The sequence below is a fragment of the Toxorhynchites rutilus genome, chromosome 3 (assembly GCF_029784135.1).
Source record: "Toxorhynchites rutilus septentrionalis strain SRP chromosome 3, ASM2978413v1, whole genome shotgun sequence".
Taxonomy (NCBI): Eukaryota; Metazoa; Arthropoda; class Insecta; order Diptera; family Culicidae; genus Toxorhynchites; species Toxorhynchites rutilus.
In genome coordinates, this window is record NC_073746.1 from 216,552,994 (window position 1) to 216,567,049 (window position 14,056).

General features: G+C 36.7%; 1 protein-coding gene across 2 annotated transcripts in view; it reads right to left on the reverse strand.

The window, feature by feature from the left end:
* Positions 1-999: 999 nt before the first annotated feature.
* LOC129777921 (homeobox protein aristaless-like 4) overlaps positions 1,000-14,056 on the reverse strand; it is a 36,333-nt gene continuing 23,276 nt past the window's right edge. For both annotated transcript variants that reach the window (XM_055784510.1, XM_055784509.1), the window contains one exon: positions 1,000-2,648. In XM_055784510.1, coding sequence (XP_055640485.1) covers positions 2,420-2,648 — 229 coding nt within the window. In that variant the 3' untranslated portion in view covers positions 1,000-2,419. The remainder of the gene's footprint in view (positions 2,649-14,056) is intronic.

The following is a 14,056-nucleotide window of genomic DNA, read 5'->3' on the forward strand; positions in this document are numbered from 1 at the left end:
ATTCGGCTGACAAGTTTAATAACAGCTACAGATTGTTTGTTGGGTTTTCACCCTTACAATTTAGAAGATCGGCCATCCTCCTCTTTTATATTTAGGGGTGTCATACAACACCTTTCTCCTATAACGAGTAAAACTCAAGGTTATCGTTACTGGCCCAAAACATTCATGGCGTACTATCATGTTCTATGTTCTTGATGTTTTGGGTTGAGTGGTTACCATTTGAATCAAAAATTAATTGGAAATATTTCGGATAATATTAAATATTTCGATTCGTCAATTGTTTCATCTATATTTAAAATTTGTTTTTTATTTTACTTATTATAACATAACGATTCTTACTTCTATTTGTTCCCTTTTTCTCTCGATTAGGTTTGCTAGACACTCATCATTGAAACTAGAATAGAAATATCAAACAAATTTTCTCGTTATGCAATAATTTAGATAACGAACTTCTTCAAATTTTATAATTTGTTGTAACCATGAGGCACTTAGTTTCAAATGCATTCGAGTGATGAAGGTAATCACCCTTATTCTGTATTTCGATCGATTCGAAATATTTTGAACTACTTGAAAAAAATCCATTCTGTATTCCGTTCGAGTTGTTTTTGCATTTAGTTCGATTTGTTACTCTTCGAACATTAAATGGGCAAAACGTTCGAAATAGGGAATACGAAATTATAACTCGAACAAAATGATGGTTTCGGTCGAAATGCAAATCCGGCGGAATGTAGAATAGGGGTAAATGTTTCCGTTCAATAATGTGATTTTTGGTACCGATCTCCCTTTTTTAGTTACATCATTACTACTTGAATTATCATTTAGTATTATTGTGGCGTCCCACTCTTCTCGGTGGAATTTGGTACACTTGCATCATCTTTTGCATAAGCAACACGTTTGTGTTAGGATGATGTTTCCGTTAGTTAAGATTATTTTTGAATAACCAAGTTGTAGACTGGCTTCTCTACTCCGGAAATTTACAAGCGACACACACCGTTTCGGTATACATTTACATTTCGGGGATGCAACTTTACTTTACATTTCATTGCTACACTTCGTAAACCGACCGAAATATTTTGAGATAGCGTCTCACAACAAACATTAAGGCACTCCAGGGAATGTGCTTCAACAGCTCGGCTCCTTCGAGGTGTTCTTACGCTAGGTAAATTCTATCCGACTATTTACATTGGACTCAATAAAATCATGGTTGAGGCTTTTCCAAATAAGCCCGCTTCGGTAGTATACTATTGGGATAGTAATCTGAACGTAAGCGAAAACATAAAGTAAATCTAATAACAACTTAAATAGCAGCTATATCGTTCGATGGTTCAACTGTGGGTTTGGAAATCTTTTAGAGACTGACATTTTATGTGCATTAGCCTCGAGCTATATTTTCTTTGGAAAGACATTTTGGATTTTGTTGTTGGTTTTGGACTGAATCGCTATTGGCAACCAGTAATTGCGTAAATAGATACTTCTTATGACTATTGGTAAATTATTTACAATAAAAGCTGAATTTAGTTGCTTAACAAATCTTAACAGAAAAATTGAGGAATTTTTTTCCGAATCTTTTAGGTACTAATTTAAATTGAATGGCACTTCACATTTTTTATTTTATATAATTTCATACCAGCCAAAAGAAGTGTAAAATTTAATCTAATAGCTCAATCGCTTGGACTACGGATAACGACACTAAATCTCCCTCTTTTTCATCGCACTTTGCCAATCAACCGGATCTGGAGCACTGATTTTTTGGCACAGCCTGGAACGACTTTTTTCCCTTTTAACGCAAATCACTGTTTTGATCAAAGCTTTAATTTCTCGATAAAATAAACAAGTCTGACTCAGAGAAACCCAACTGTTTCGAAACAACCGAGGTGTTACCTGGCGTGGAAAATTTTCCAACAATCGAATGTTTATTCTTTGATTTGATTTATCTCGTATTTACGGTTAAATTTATTCTAGTTTTTAGATAGAGCTTTTTCTCAGCTGTCTGGTTAACCGGATTCGTTTCTCGCGAGTTTTTGGTAGCTTTGTACAACGACCCTTTCTACGGTGTGAAAATATAGGCGAAAGGCACTTGTCGATGATCTCCTTCGCATGTATAAATAAGCCTTCGGTTTTGATTTCATTATACCTGTGTGCTTTGTGGGATTTGGGTTGTACATCAATTGAATGTTACGGTTTCCATAAACTTCGATGTCTGAGTATTTACATAGGTACAATGATAAAACCTTTTCTTTATAAATCTAGGGAGTAATTTTGGGATAAGAATATAAAATAAATATAGGAGCAAGCATATCTATGCTATACACATTTTGGCTGAATTGTTTGACTTTCAATCCCTTTACCTAAAATAGAAAACATCCACGACTTCTTGCTGCGGCGGTATATTAAGAACGTTTTGCCGATAGCATTTGCTTCAGCGCAAAAAAGGCGGGAGAACGTAACTGTGGCTGACGCCATCCTCCGACTTCAGGATGCCAAGCGGTTCTCCTTCGTCTCCAGGTTGACACGTGGATGGTGTCCCGTAGGGCGACTGTTTAAGTGATGGATCTTCGAGATGACAATTGGTCGTATACTTGGGATCGTCAATAATGTTGACTGCGTGTATGTACTTGGTGTCGTCTACGTATTTCCCGTTCGTTACACTGAAAAGAGGAAGGAAAAGGGGTTTGATTTCAATTATCTCTTGATAAATTATTCGAAATGCAATTCAAGTTCAACAAACAAAATTGCCTCTATTAGTGTGAATCGAACCCACAAGTTGTTTATGAATGTCCTGCATGTTTTTATACCATGTTTATAAATATGAAACCGGATTTTTGACGTAGAGCTACGTCTTTATTTTCTATATAGGAGGGTCGCTCTACGAAAAATGTAACGATTTCAAATTTCAAATGCATATTACGCAAAATCGTTATTGCGATATAAGTCATACTATATACCAGCTATACTCAACCTGCGGCCCGCGGCCCGCTGGCCCGCTGGGCTCTTTTGGTTGCCCGTCTGGCCCATTACGATTTGGTATGTGTATGTTAAGAAATAATCTAGGAAATATGAGATGAGAATAACCAGGTTTGACAAATTACACATTATTACACATTACGTATTTACACATTAGTTTTTTGTCTGGTCAAGTGGAATCAGTAGATTAAATGTCTATAAAATATATTTAATTCGATCATTAGGGTGAATCTTGTTGAATAAAAATGGAACTATAAATATTAAAATATGAATTGAAATCATTACCTATTTTTTAAAATAAGACTACGTCTTTCAGTAATGGTACCAAATTAGAAAACAGGTCACGTTTTTTATGGAAATAGTTTTAACATTAATGATGATTTTGGCTCTGAATGGATTTCGATGAGTTGCATTCCAATCTCTATAAACAGATGATCGCAAATCGATCGCTCGAAATGTAAATGCAGCATTTGTTCTACGGACAGTGTGGATATTGCAATTTAAGCGCCGCCGTATTCTATTCATTGATTATAAACAAGTCATTCGCGATTTCAAATTACAGTATTAACAATTCATCAGTCATTCAGCTAGCGACCAGACGGCAGTGAGACTTTCGAAATGACCACTCTCAAGGCCGAGTATTCAATTTACTTTTCCAAATTTTTTTTTTCAATGTTAGAGGCGAATGAACTACTGAATTTTAAAACCTATTTCAAAATATCATCATCATCAGCATCATCGTTCAAGTCGTCTCGCTCCATCTATCAAACAGCAGTCTTTCCCAATACTAACGTTACACATAGCGATTCTAAGGAAGAATTAAAGATAAATATCGCTCAATATGGTGCAATTGTTTTCGGTGGGGCACCGCGTCGATTTGCATGCCGTCTGATGAAGAGTGGCTCTGTATTTTAGCTTCATATCATATTTGAATCTGTAATGGGGTGTGAGTTTGAAATTTATAAAACGAGAACGTTACGTTTGGGGAGCAATGGTTTTGGTATGTCAATCATGTCAATCACGAAAGATGAAAGGTGCATGAGTGATGTTGGTTACTTATTTACCCAAAAACTAGTTTCAATAGCTCAAAACTGCTTTGAAAACAAAACTATTTTTTTTCTCAGTTTGCTATTGTAAATAGAATGTATTAATGATTAATGGTTCCGGATTCTTTCTACTACTACAATTCTTACAATCCCTTTGATGTTTTGTCCAGTTTATATAACAAACGGTTTTTCTAGGATTGTCAATTGGCTGTCAGTCAATTCGGGAATGTCTCGCCAAAAAAAATATTTGCTTTATGTTCTAACGATTAATGTATTGTTTTCGGTTCCATATTTAAACACCTAGTATAAATCCCACAGATCTAGGGAAACACGTTGATGAAACCATGCGTAGGCAGACTATTACACTCGAACATAGCTCAGCATATATGACAAGAATTGCTTCAGGGACAAGCTATTCAAAGCAGAAAGTTGCTCTGTTTCCACAGAACAACGTTTCCGTGTCTCACGTCTTTCAAAATACTCTATTACCAGTTGATGAATCGTTGAATTCACCATGATAACTCAATTCAAAACTGGTTAAGTTTCCCGCGTTGTTCCATTTTCTTAGTCACCCATGTTGTGATGGAATTTCAAACTTCGCCCATTGCATTGTCGAGAAGAAAGACGAAACATTCATTTCGCCCAAGCGAGCGGCAATCGATAAAGTTAATGTATCGATTATCGGTGCACAATGAAACGTGATAATAAAGTTTGGGAATATAACTTAGAAATGACCAAATTTTGCACATAACTCAAAACTTGACGTGTTTTTTCCGTTCGATAGATGTTGCACAGAGAGTTCGTTGATGTTTTTGTTATGAGAGTAATCTATGATTTGAGCATTTTCCCCCGGGATGTTTGCTGTACAATGCTGGAAAAGTTGCATGCGATGAAATCATTGAAAGTTTCGATTCGAAAGAAACCAGTGTTAGTTACTCGCCTTTCTTATACTTGAATTCGTAAGATTCAGCACTTACATAGTGACTACAACGTATTCCCCACCTCAGTGCAAAAATCTTACAAATGAAAGCGAAATATGTGGTGTTCTAATAAGCGAGAAAAATGGCGTATTCGGGCGGAAATAAGTACCGTGATTAGATGGTGCGGTGCTAAGTGTGACGTAAATCGATTCTTGTTCTGAACGCCAGTGTCGTTGTTGGTTTATTTCTCGATTTATACTTCATAATTGGAAGCAATGCAGTAAGAAATTAATTACCTTTTCATTTCCACTCATTATAAGCAGGAGCAACTTATTGAAACCATATCGAAAACAAAATAGGAGTATTGGATGTGTTGTGGACGCTATTGATAATATCGATGTTATGTTTTTTTTATTTTCAGAAAAATATTGGAGAACTGTTAAACCTACTGTTTGGTGTGTTTTTGGAATGACGGCATTACCAGCATTTTTTCTTCTGAAACAATAATAGAAGGAACGTCACAATCGATGGAGAGCGCTCTAGATACATGATAATCGACTATTTAGGGCTAAAAATTTTGGATTGGAATGTTGAGTTATGGATTAAAAATTGGGTTGAAATTGAATGATCTACCACTGAACCAGTTGAGGTTACCAATTGAATGGGTAGCGTCCGGCATGAGCTCGGATATTTTGGAAAATTTTGAATTTTGAATCTTCCTGGAAGGTGTATTTCACAACATTATTTGGCAGATGTTTGTCATTTGAGGCAGTATCCTAATCTAGAAATTTGAAGAATTTTTTTTCTCCTTCATATTAGGCTGTCCAAAAAGTCCTGCGGTATTTCCGCGAGGTGTCGTTGTAAGCGCGTAGTTCTAGTTGTATTCATTGTATCGAGTCATACTATAGCTTGTTGGAAATGTATTTTTGCGCGCTATAATATAGTCCTTGACAGTGTTTTGTTTGGTTAAGTTGTTCGTGAGTAATAGTGTCGCAAATATGGAGCAAAATAAAGAGAAAATCCGACATATTTTACAGTACTACTATGACAAAGGCAAAAATGCATCTCAAGCTGCCAATAAAATTTGTGCAGTTTATGGACCCGATACAGTTTCCATTTCCATCGCACAACGATGGTTTCAACGTTTTCGTTCTGGTGTAGAGGTCATCGAAGATGCGCCACGCTCCGGAAGGCCTGTCGTCGAAAATTGCGACAAAATCGCTGAATTAGCCGAGAAAGACCGGCATAGTAGCAGCCGTAGCATCGGCCAAGAGCTGGGGATAAGTCATCAAAACGTTATTAACCATTTGAAGAAGCTTGGATTCACAAAGAAGCTTGATGTATGGGTGCCACACACATTGACGCAAAAAACATCTTTGACCGTATCGACGCATGTGAATCGCTGCTGAATCGCAACAAAATCGACCCGTTTCTGAAGCGGATGGTGACTGGCAATGAAAAGTGGGTCACTTACGACAACGTGAAGCGCAAACGGTCGTGGTCGAAGCCCGCTGAAGCGGCTCAGACGGTGGCCAAGCCCTCATTAACGGCCAGGAAGGTTCTGCCGTGTGTTTGATGGGATTGTCAAGGAATAATATATTATGAGCTGCTTCCCTATGACCAAATGCTCAATTCAGACCTGTACTGCCAACAACTGGACCGCTTGAAGGTAGCACTCATGAAGAAGAGGCCATCTTTGTAAACAGAGGTCACATTGTCTTCCATCAGGACAACGCCAGGCCACACACTTCTTTGGTGACGCGCCAGAAGCTCCGGGAGCTCGGATGGGAGGTTCTTTTGCATCCGCCGTATAGTCCGGACCTTGCACCAAGTGACTACCACCTGTTTTTGTTCATGGCGAACGAGCTAGGTAGTCAGAAGTTAGCCACAAAAGAGGCCTGTGAAAATTGGCTATCCAAGTTTTTTTGCCAATGAGGAAGCGAGCTTCTATAACAGGGGTATTATGAAGTTGGCATCTCGTTGGGAACAAGTCATCGAACAAAACGGCGCATATTTGACTTAAAACAGATGATTGTAACTAATTTTATGAGCAAATGAAAATTCAAAAAAAATACCGCAGGACTTTTTTGTCAGTCTAATATATCTTAAGTTCAGACATTCAACAATAAACCCTAGAAAAGACTTTTGGGAAATCCCAGTATTAACCGAGTTTTAGCCATTTTAGTGATGCTGTATCTAATCTAATACGGCCATAACAATAATTTCAAACGCATTTTTCTAGAAACTAATTTTTCCACACTAGCGTACACGATATGTCAAGTTTTACTGAACCGGTTTATGTCAGGTTTATATGAATATAATCTGTATGCATCTCTCTATCGCATGAACCAATAAAAAATCATATTTTTGAAATTTTACTATTTTAAAAAAATAGGGAAACGTAAAAAAAGTTTTAAACAGCATTTTTTAATTCAAACGGCCGAAATTTTGCCAAGCTCGAAAAATCGCCCAAAATTTGTGTCTCTACACTAGAATACCCTTTTAAAGTATCGACAAGAATGAAATGTGAATTTACAGTTGAAAAAAGAACAAATTAATTTCGGAATGATGATTAATTATAAATAACGACTAAGCTCCAAAGAACCAAGAGAGACTAACGTAGTCTTAACCGTTTGAGTACAGCGCAAATTTTATGAACATGTGCCAAAAATGCGGATGAGTTTAACTGTGGATAATGGAAGAGCTGAAAGAATACCCTTACGCCTGAATGGCTATTGTGTAAATGTACCATATGCAATGGTATAGAAGGAAACTCTTACGCCGAAAAATGGAAACTGTGTTATGTGCTAATTATAGATATGATAACCATGTGACATGTACACGATTAAAATTCGGCTCTGTTACAGCTAAACTGCTAATAAGCCTGAAATAAACAAATGGGATAAAAAAAAGGTGAGTAGATGCGTATTAAGAATTATTCTACATTCGTCGATAACAAGCAAGTTCGGATCCGGATCCCGCCGTTAGGTACATAATTTGTGCACGACGCCTAAAGCGACGGCTTCTTATCGCATTCAGTAAAAATAAATAAACGAAAGAAAAAACTCGTCCGATCGATTAAGATTTCTGTAGAGCCGGTTTTATTATTAAGGATTTTTATTATGAAGATCGATATAAGAAAACCATATTTTAGAAGAATCCGGAATAATTAATTATTAATTTAATTAGAATGTATGTAAACTGAGAAAAAAATAAAATAGAATATCTAACATTAAGTCGAATCTATTCGACATAGTTGATTCGACCTAATGTTGAATATTCTATCTAATTTTTTTCTCAGTTTGCTATTGTAAATAGAATGTATTAATGATTAATGGCTCCGAATGCGGATGAGTTTGGGTATATTAAAAAAAAACTTATAAACGTAGAATTATATATGTAGCATTTAGATAACTGACTAGGTCTCAAAAGTTGTGTTAAAGGAAGAAAACACATAAAAAGTGGTATTTATAAAATATATCAACATTAACTTTTTGTTGACTTCCCTTGTTAACATCCTGCAGCTCACAACTGAATGGAACATGTTACCGACCAATGACGCAACAGGAAGAGTAGTCCGATTTTTGGTTAATTTAATATAATAGTTAAGGAAAAATAGAATTTAAGTAAATTATTTGTTTTGTTTCATGTTGGCTGGTTACTGAAGAATATCATTGTTAACGTTTTTTTTGTATGAATTGTTTATAGTACTAACCAACCGTAGTTTTAGGTGTGTACTGACCTAAAATTGTAATGTGCAACGATCGTCAGCCCCATTGAATAAAATCGGCGGGATGAATTGATGGTGTTCCGAAAGAGGGAAAGAGAAAGGAAGGAATAATGGAGAGAGGAAGGAAAACTGGAAAACTGGAAGCCGCAGTAACAACGAAAAGAGTTTCCAGCGCTTTTGAGCAAACTCCCAACCTCGGAATACGTTTATGCTTGAAATTAGTAGGGGCTTGAAAAATGTACTAAAAGTACATACAAAAGATTTCTAAGATTTTTCTTTTCCTGAGATTCAGACAGAATCAAAAACACGAATATGTAAATAAATCAAAATAAAATTGAATATGGGATAAGTGTACCAATTATGTCACCAACTTACAGATATTTGCGCATAAATACTCTATTTTAGTTCAAAGGTATAAAAGTATACTTTTTCTAGTAGTTTGAACTCTGTTCTTGAAGATTCTCACTGATATTTCAATGATTAATCGACTAAATTGTGTAAAAAACATGTTTGAAAATGTTACTTCCATGTACCCATTATGGTAATAGTATTCCTGGAGTTTCGTAATAAGTGTACCTATTATGGTAATGGGCGGTGTCACATGGAAAAAGTATTAATAGGATTCAAATAATACTTCGAGAATAATTTTTAAATAAAAATATGACAGGATACCGAGTATCCGTTTCATCTCTAGATTAGACTGTTGTTATGTGCACCCCGATTGTAAAATAACTGCCGGCTCCTCATTGCTAGGTCTCTCTGCTAGCTGACAAGAGAATCACAAAAGCGTGAAGGTTGTGATGAACTTTTCGCTTCTCTTCAGTAACTGAATAAAAAGTATTAACCCATTCACATAAGATTTAATTTTCAACAGAGTGGATCAAACAAATATGCTTCGATCGGACACGCATAATGCTATTTCACAACACTACTGAGCGTTCAAAAACGCACTATGATATGCAATTGCACAGCGTGAGAACATGAGGTACAACCATAATAGCATAACAACCATAACATACCAACGTAAAACCATAACAGGAACATATAGCAGCTCTGCTTTCCAGCTTTGCAGTGATTTCCTACAACCAAAATACGAACATGCACCTTTCGATATTGCGATAATTGGCACGTAACTGGGTACCAATTATGATAATACAAAGATATATGTTTATTTCGATAAAATCGTATTAATTGGCCGAATCACAACATCAAGAAGGTTGTAATGTATACGTCAACACTGTGTTTGCATAAAAACAGCCACTTCACAGCATAAAAATCTCATTATTTTGATCGGACACACTATTTTCAAACTAAATTTTTCAATGAAAGAACAATGTTTCGCATGGAATCAAGTATCAGAGTCGACAAAGAAGAGATTTCTGATGTTTAAAAATCGTATTAGAGCCTTTAAAAATAAGATACGCTTTCTAAACTAACAAAAAACTCACTCGTATTACCATAATTGGTACTATTGCGATGATAGGTACTTCTACCCTGTATTCTATGTATTCAAGCACCACTTTCTTGTACATTGAGAAAAAAATTCTGTATTTCGATCGATTCGAAATATTTCGAACGACTTGATAGAATTCGATTCTGTATTCCGTTCGATCTGTTTCTCTTCGAACATATCAAGAGCCCCCGCACACTACAAACTTTCTGTCAACCAACAACCAACCCAACTGAATCGGCGTAATGTGCGCACATGCATGCCTCTCCGTACTGATTAAGAAGCCGACCAAACTATTGGCCCACAAATTAGTCTGCAGTCTGCGGGGGCTCTAAATGGACAAAACGTTCGAAACAGGGAATGCGAAGTTATACAGTCAATTGCAAAATTAAGTATACACCCCTTGTTGGTTCGTTATTTTTGAATTTTTTGGGGTTAAAAAGTAAATAATTAAAAGCGACTCAAATTCATCGTAAAATTGATCCTTTTCACTCTCATGTAGTGATTAAAAAAAATTAAAATGCTCACATTTCTACTTCATGTTTAAAAAACCAACAAAAAATCTTCGATTCAGACGTTGCGAAATTGAGTGTACAGTTCAAGTTTTTCTTAAAAATAAAATTGAAATCAGTTCAGAAATGTTAACAGATAACAAAAATCCATCCCCTAGTATTTGGTATGGTCCCCCTTTGGCGTCCAGCACTCCCTGCATACGACGAGGCAAAATTTTCTGGTCACTGTAGACGGAAATGCCTCTCAGATCTCCTCAATTTCGAGTTCCGCTTTGTAACCTGGATTTTTATTCTTCAGATGGTTCTTGATTTCCCACCAAAGATACACATTAGTATTGAAGTCCGGTGATTTTGGAGGTGTTTTGAGATGATTGGGACATTATAGAGTCATTATTCTGTTGAAAGTAGTAATCACGAGGGAGATCCAATTTCTGCACGGGACACTCAAGGTTACTTTTAAGGATGATCAATGAAGCCATATATATCGATAAACTCCATGGTTCCAGTTTCAGAAGCCGCCATCGTACCATATATCATCTGACTGCCGCCGCCGTGTTTTACTGTGGGAACCAAATGCTGAATCTGAAGCACCAATCCTGGTTTCCATCACACTATCTGTCCTTCATCAGATTGATTTTCATCTCATCCGTATAAAGGACCTTGTTCCAGAACTCCTTAGGTCAGTTCATTAGCATTCATTCATTAGTTCATTAGTTAGCCTTAGCAAACTGTAGTGGTTTTTTCATATTGGCCTTTGAGATGAAATACTTTTCACGACCAACAAGGCCTCTTAGATTGTTCCTGTATGCTGCTCTCCGGACAGTATCTGTACTGACAGGTCTTCCAATGGTGCCGACTACTTCGGTAGTCAATTTAGGAATGTTTCTATTAGAGTTCTTTCGAAATGTTCGCACAATCACTCGTTCATCATCAGCAGACAGGATACGTTTGTGTCTTCTACTCGGGAGATTTTCCATGGTTCCTTCGTATTTTTACTTGATATGATTTTCTTTGCTGTATAGTGGGTTTTTCCGACTATATCTGCTATTTCTTGCAATGTATTTCCACGATAATTTATATTTGAGGTGCTCAGAATGCAAGGGGTGTAAGTGACTCTTCATCAACTTTTTATTTAGTTAATAACTCAACTGCAAAAACGTTCCAATTCAAGTTTGCTATAGAATACGATAGATGAGGCTCTGGCCTATCTTCCACATTGTCAAATACAGCAGGGAATGTATTTGCAGCTGAGTTATAACCAAAAGAGAGAGTTGATGAAGAGAAATCGATTAAATCGCTTACACCCCTTTATTCTAAGCCCCACATTTATTATCATTGTAGTGTAACAATGTCTCTTTCTTTCCTCTAACTTACCATTCTGATAAAAATCTTTTCAAACATCAATAAAAAACAAAAACCAACATTGCCCAAGTAATGGTTAAGAGTTGACACCAATCACTGACGAAAAAAGTACGCTAATTCGCAAAGATCTTGCTTACAAAGTAATTTGTTCGGAGAAATTCAAGGTGAACACTAAATTTTGCGATGCCTAGAATAGAGATTGTATTCAATTTTTAAGGAATAAACAATTAGCAGAAAAAATTTCGCGGAATTTTACTGCACGTACAGCTAGTTAAATGTGTGTTAATATGCATCAAGAGAATCAATGTATTCAAAATATTTTATACCAAATAAATGGAAACTATCGTCAATCATTTGTACACTCAATTTGGCGATAGACTGTAACTCGAACGAAATATCGGTTTCGAACAAAATGGAATCCGTAGGAATGCAGAATAGGGCTGGTTGTTTGTAAAGGGTCCTGCTCGTTACGTGGTTCAGAGATGTTCATCATGCGGGAGGAGAGAGAAAAATAATTGTGCACAGTCACCTCCAAAATTCTTCAGTGCTGGAAAAAATTGTAGGGGTTGTGTTCAGCAAATGATCGCATTTTTGACGTTGGACTACATGATTGTTTTATTCGATCCGTTTTTTTACCATTTCGGGTATTATTTTAGAACGATCGACATTTTCGAGATAAATCTTCAGTAGAAAGTATTATTGGTGTGGAAGAGCTGTCGTTTTTTAGAATCAGCCGAAGATGGTTGAGTCATGTCTCAGCATCGCAACCGTTACTGAATCGTTTATAGTGAAAATCAATCGTGGCAATCTTTTTTAGTTGACATAAACACGGTCAATGCCGATTATATATTTGTTCCATCACCCTCCACTATTTCACAATTAAAACTGCTTAACAGTAATAATTTAAGTTTACATTTGGCAACGCATACAAACTAACGAAAATGTGTGCGTGTGATGCAAAAATACCCAAGCGATTTCCAAAAAGCATGAACACCGAGGCTTTGTATCATTCTACCGAGTTCTACCTTAGATTCAAGGTTGCGAACGAAATCGCACCACGATTTCATTAACAACTTAACACGTTATCGATCCTCCAAAGTGATGTTGACAACTCGCTGGGAGGAGCAAACCTGGTTAATGGAAATTGCAAATTGTGCTTCTGCGCTCTGAGCTGTGTGAGTAAATTACTATCGGACGGAGCTGAAATTACAATATTTCCTCTTCCCACAGAGTTCGTTTAAACGTGGTAGCATTTCGAGCGACCGATTGCTCCTTATTGACGGTACAAGAAGGTAAGACGGTGACCTGTTTTCTGGTTTGGAATCTTTACTGAATGACGTAGTTCTACTGCTATATTAGACTAAAAAACGTAGCGTGAATGATGAAATAAAAAAAGAATCTCTCAGGACAGTTCACAAAGTGCAAATCATGCGTCGGAGTGGAAACCTTGATTAACAACTGCGGTTGAAGATCATTTGAAAAGTCAAGGCCACCAACATCCCGGATTGTGATTCGGCGCAAAAACCGAATGATAATCTCTGTATTGTGAAGTAAATTAACCTTCGGGAAGGCGTATCCGAAGCTTCAAACAACAAACAGAGATCAGAATCCGGGCTCATAAGCTGTGCAACCAGATGTTGTGTTTTGATCTACAATGGAACATCTGCAAAAGCCGATTTAAACCAATTTCCGGAGGACAATTTTTTTTAACAATATTGCTCGTAGCACGAATCAAGTTTGTTTTTGAGGATTAGTCAGAAAAAAAATTCTCTATCTGTTCCTACGGCAAGAAAATCTGCGTTTTTGTTATGCTTAAGGCTATGAACTCGGAAGTAGACAAAAAGAGATGTCTCAAAAAACCGATTTAACTCTTCATTAGGTCCCATGACGCTCTAGTTACGCTTTGGTCAGATCCCGTCAGTTGCCATTACCGTCAAATTGTCCTAAGTTCCAACCAATTGAAAAGTATTGGACGAAAATGAAGCGGAAGCAGAAGATGAAGGGAGCATACACCAGCGACATTAGTGTGGTGATGAATTGGTGGAACCCGCTGACCAAAGTCTTGACTGAAA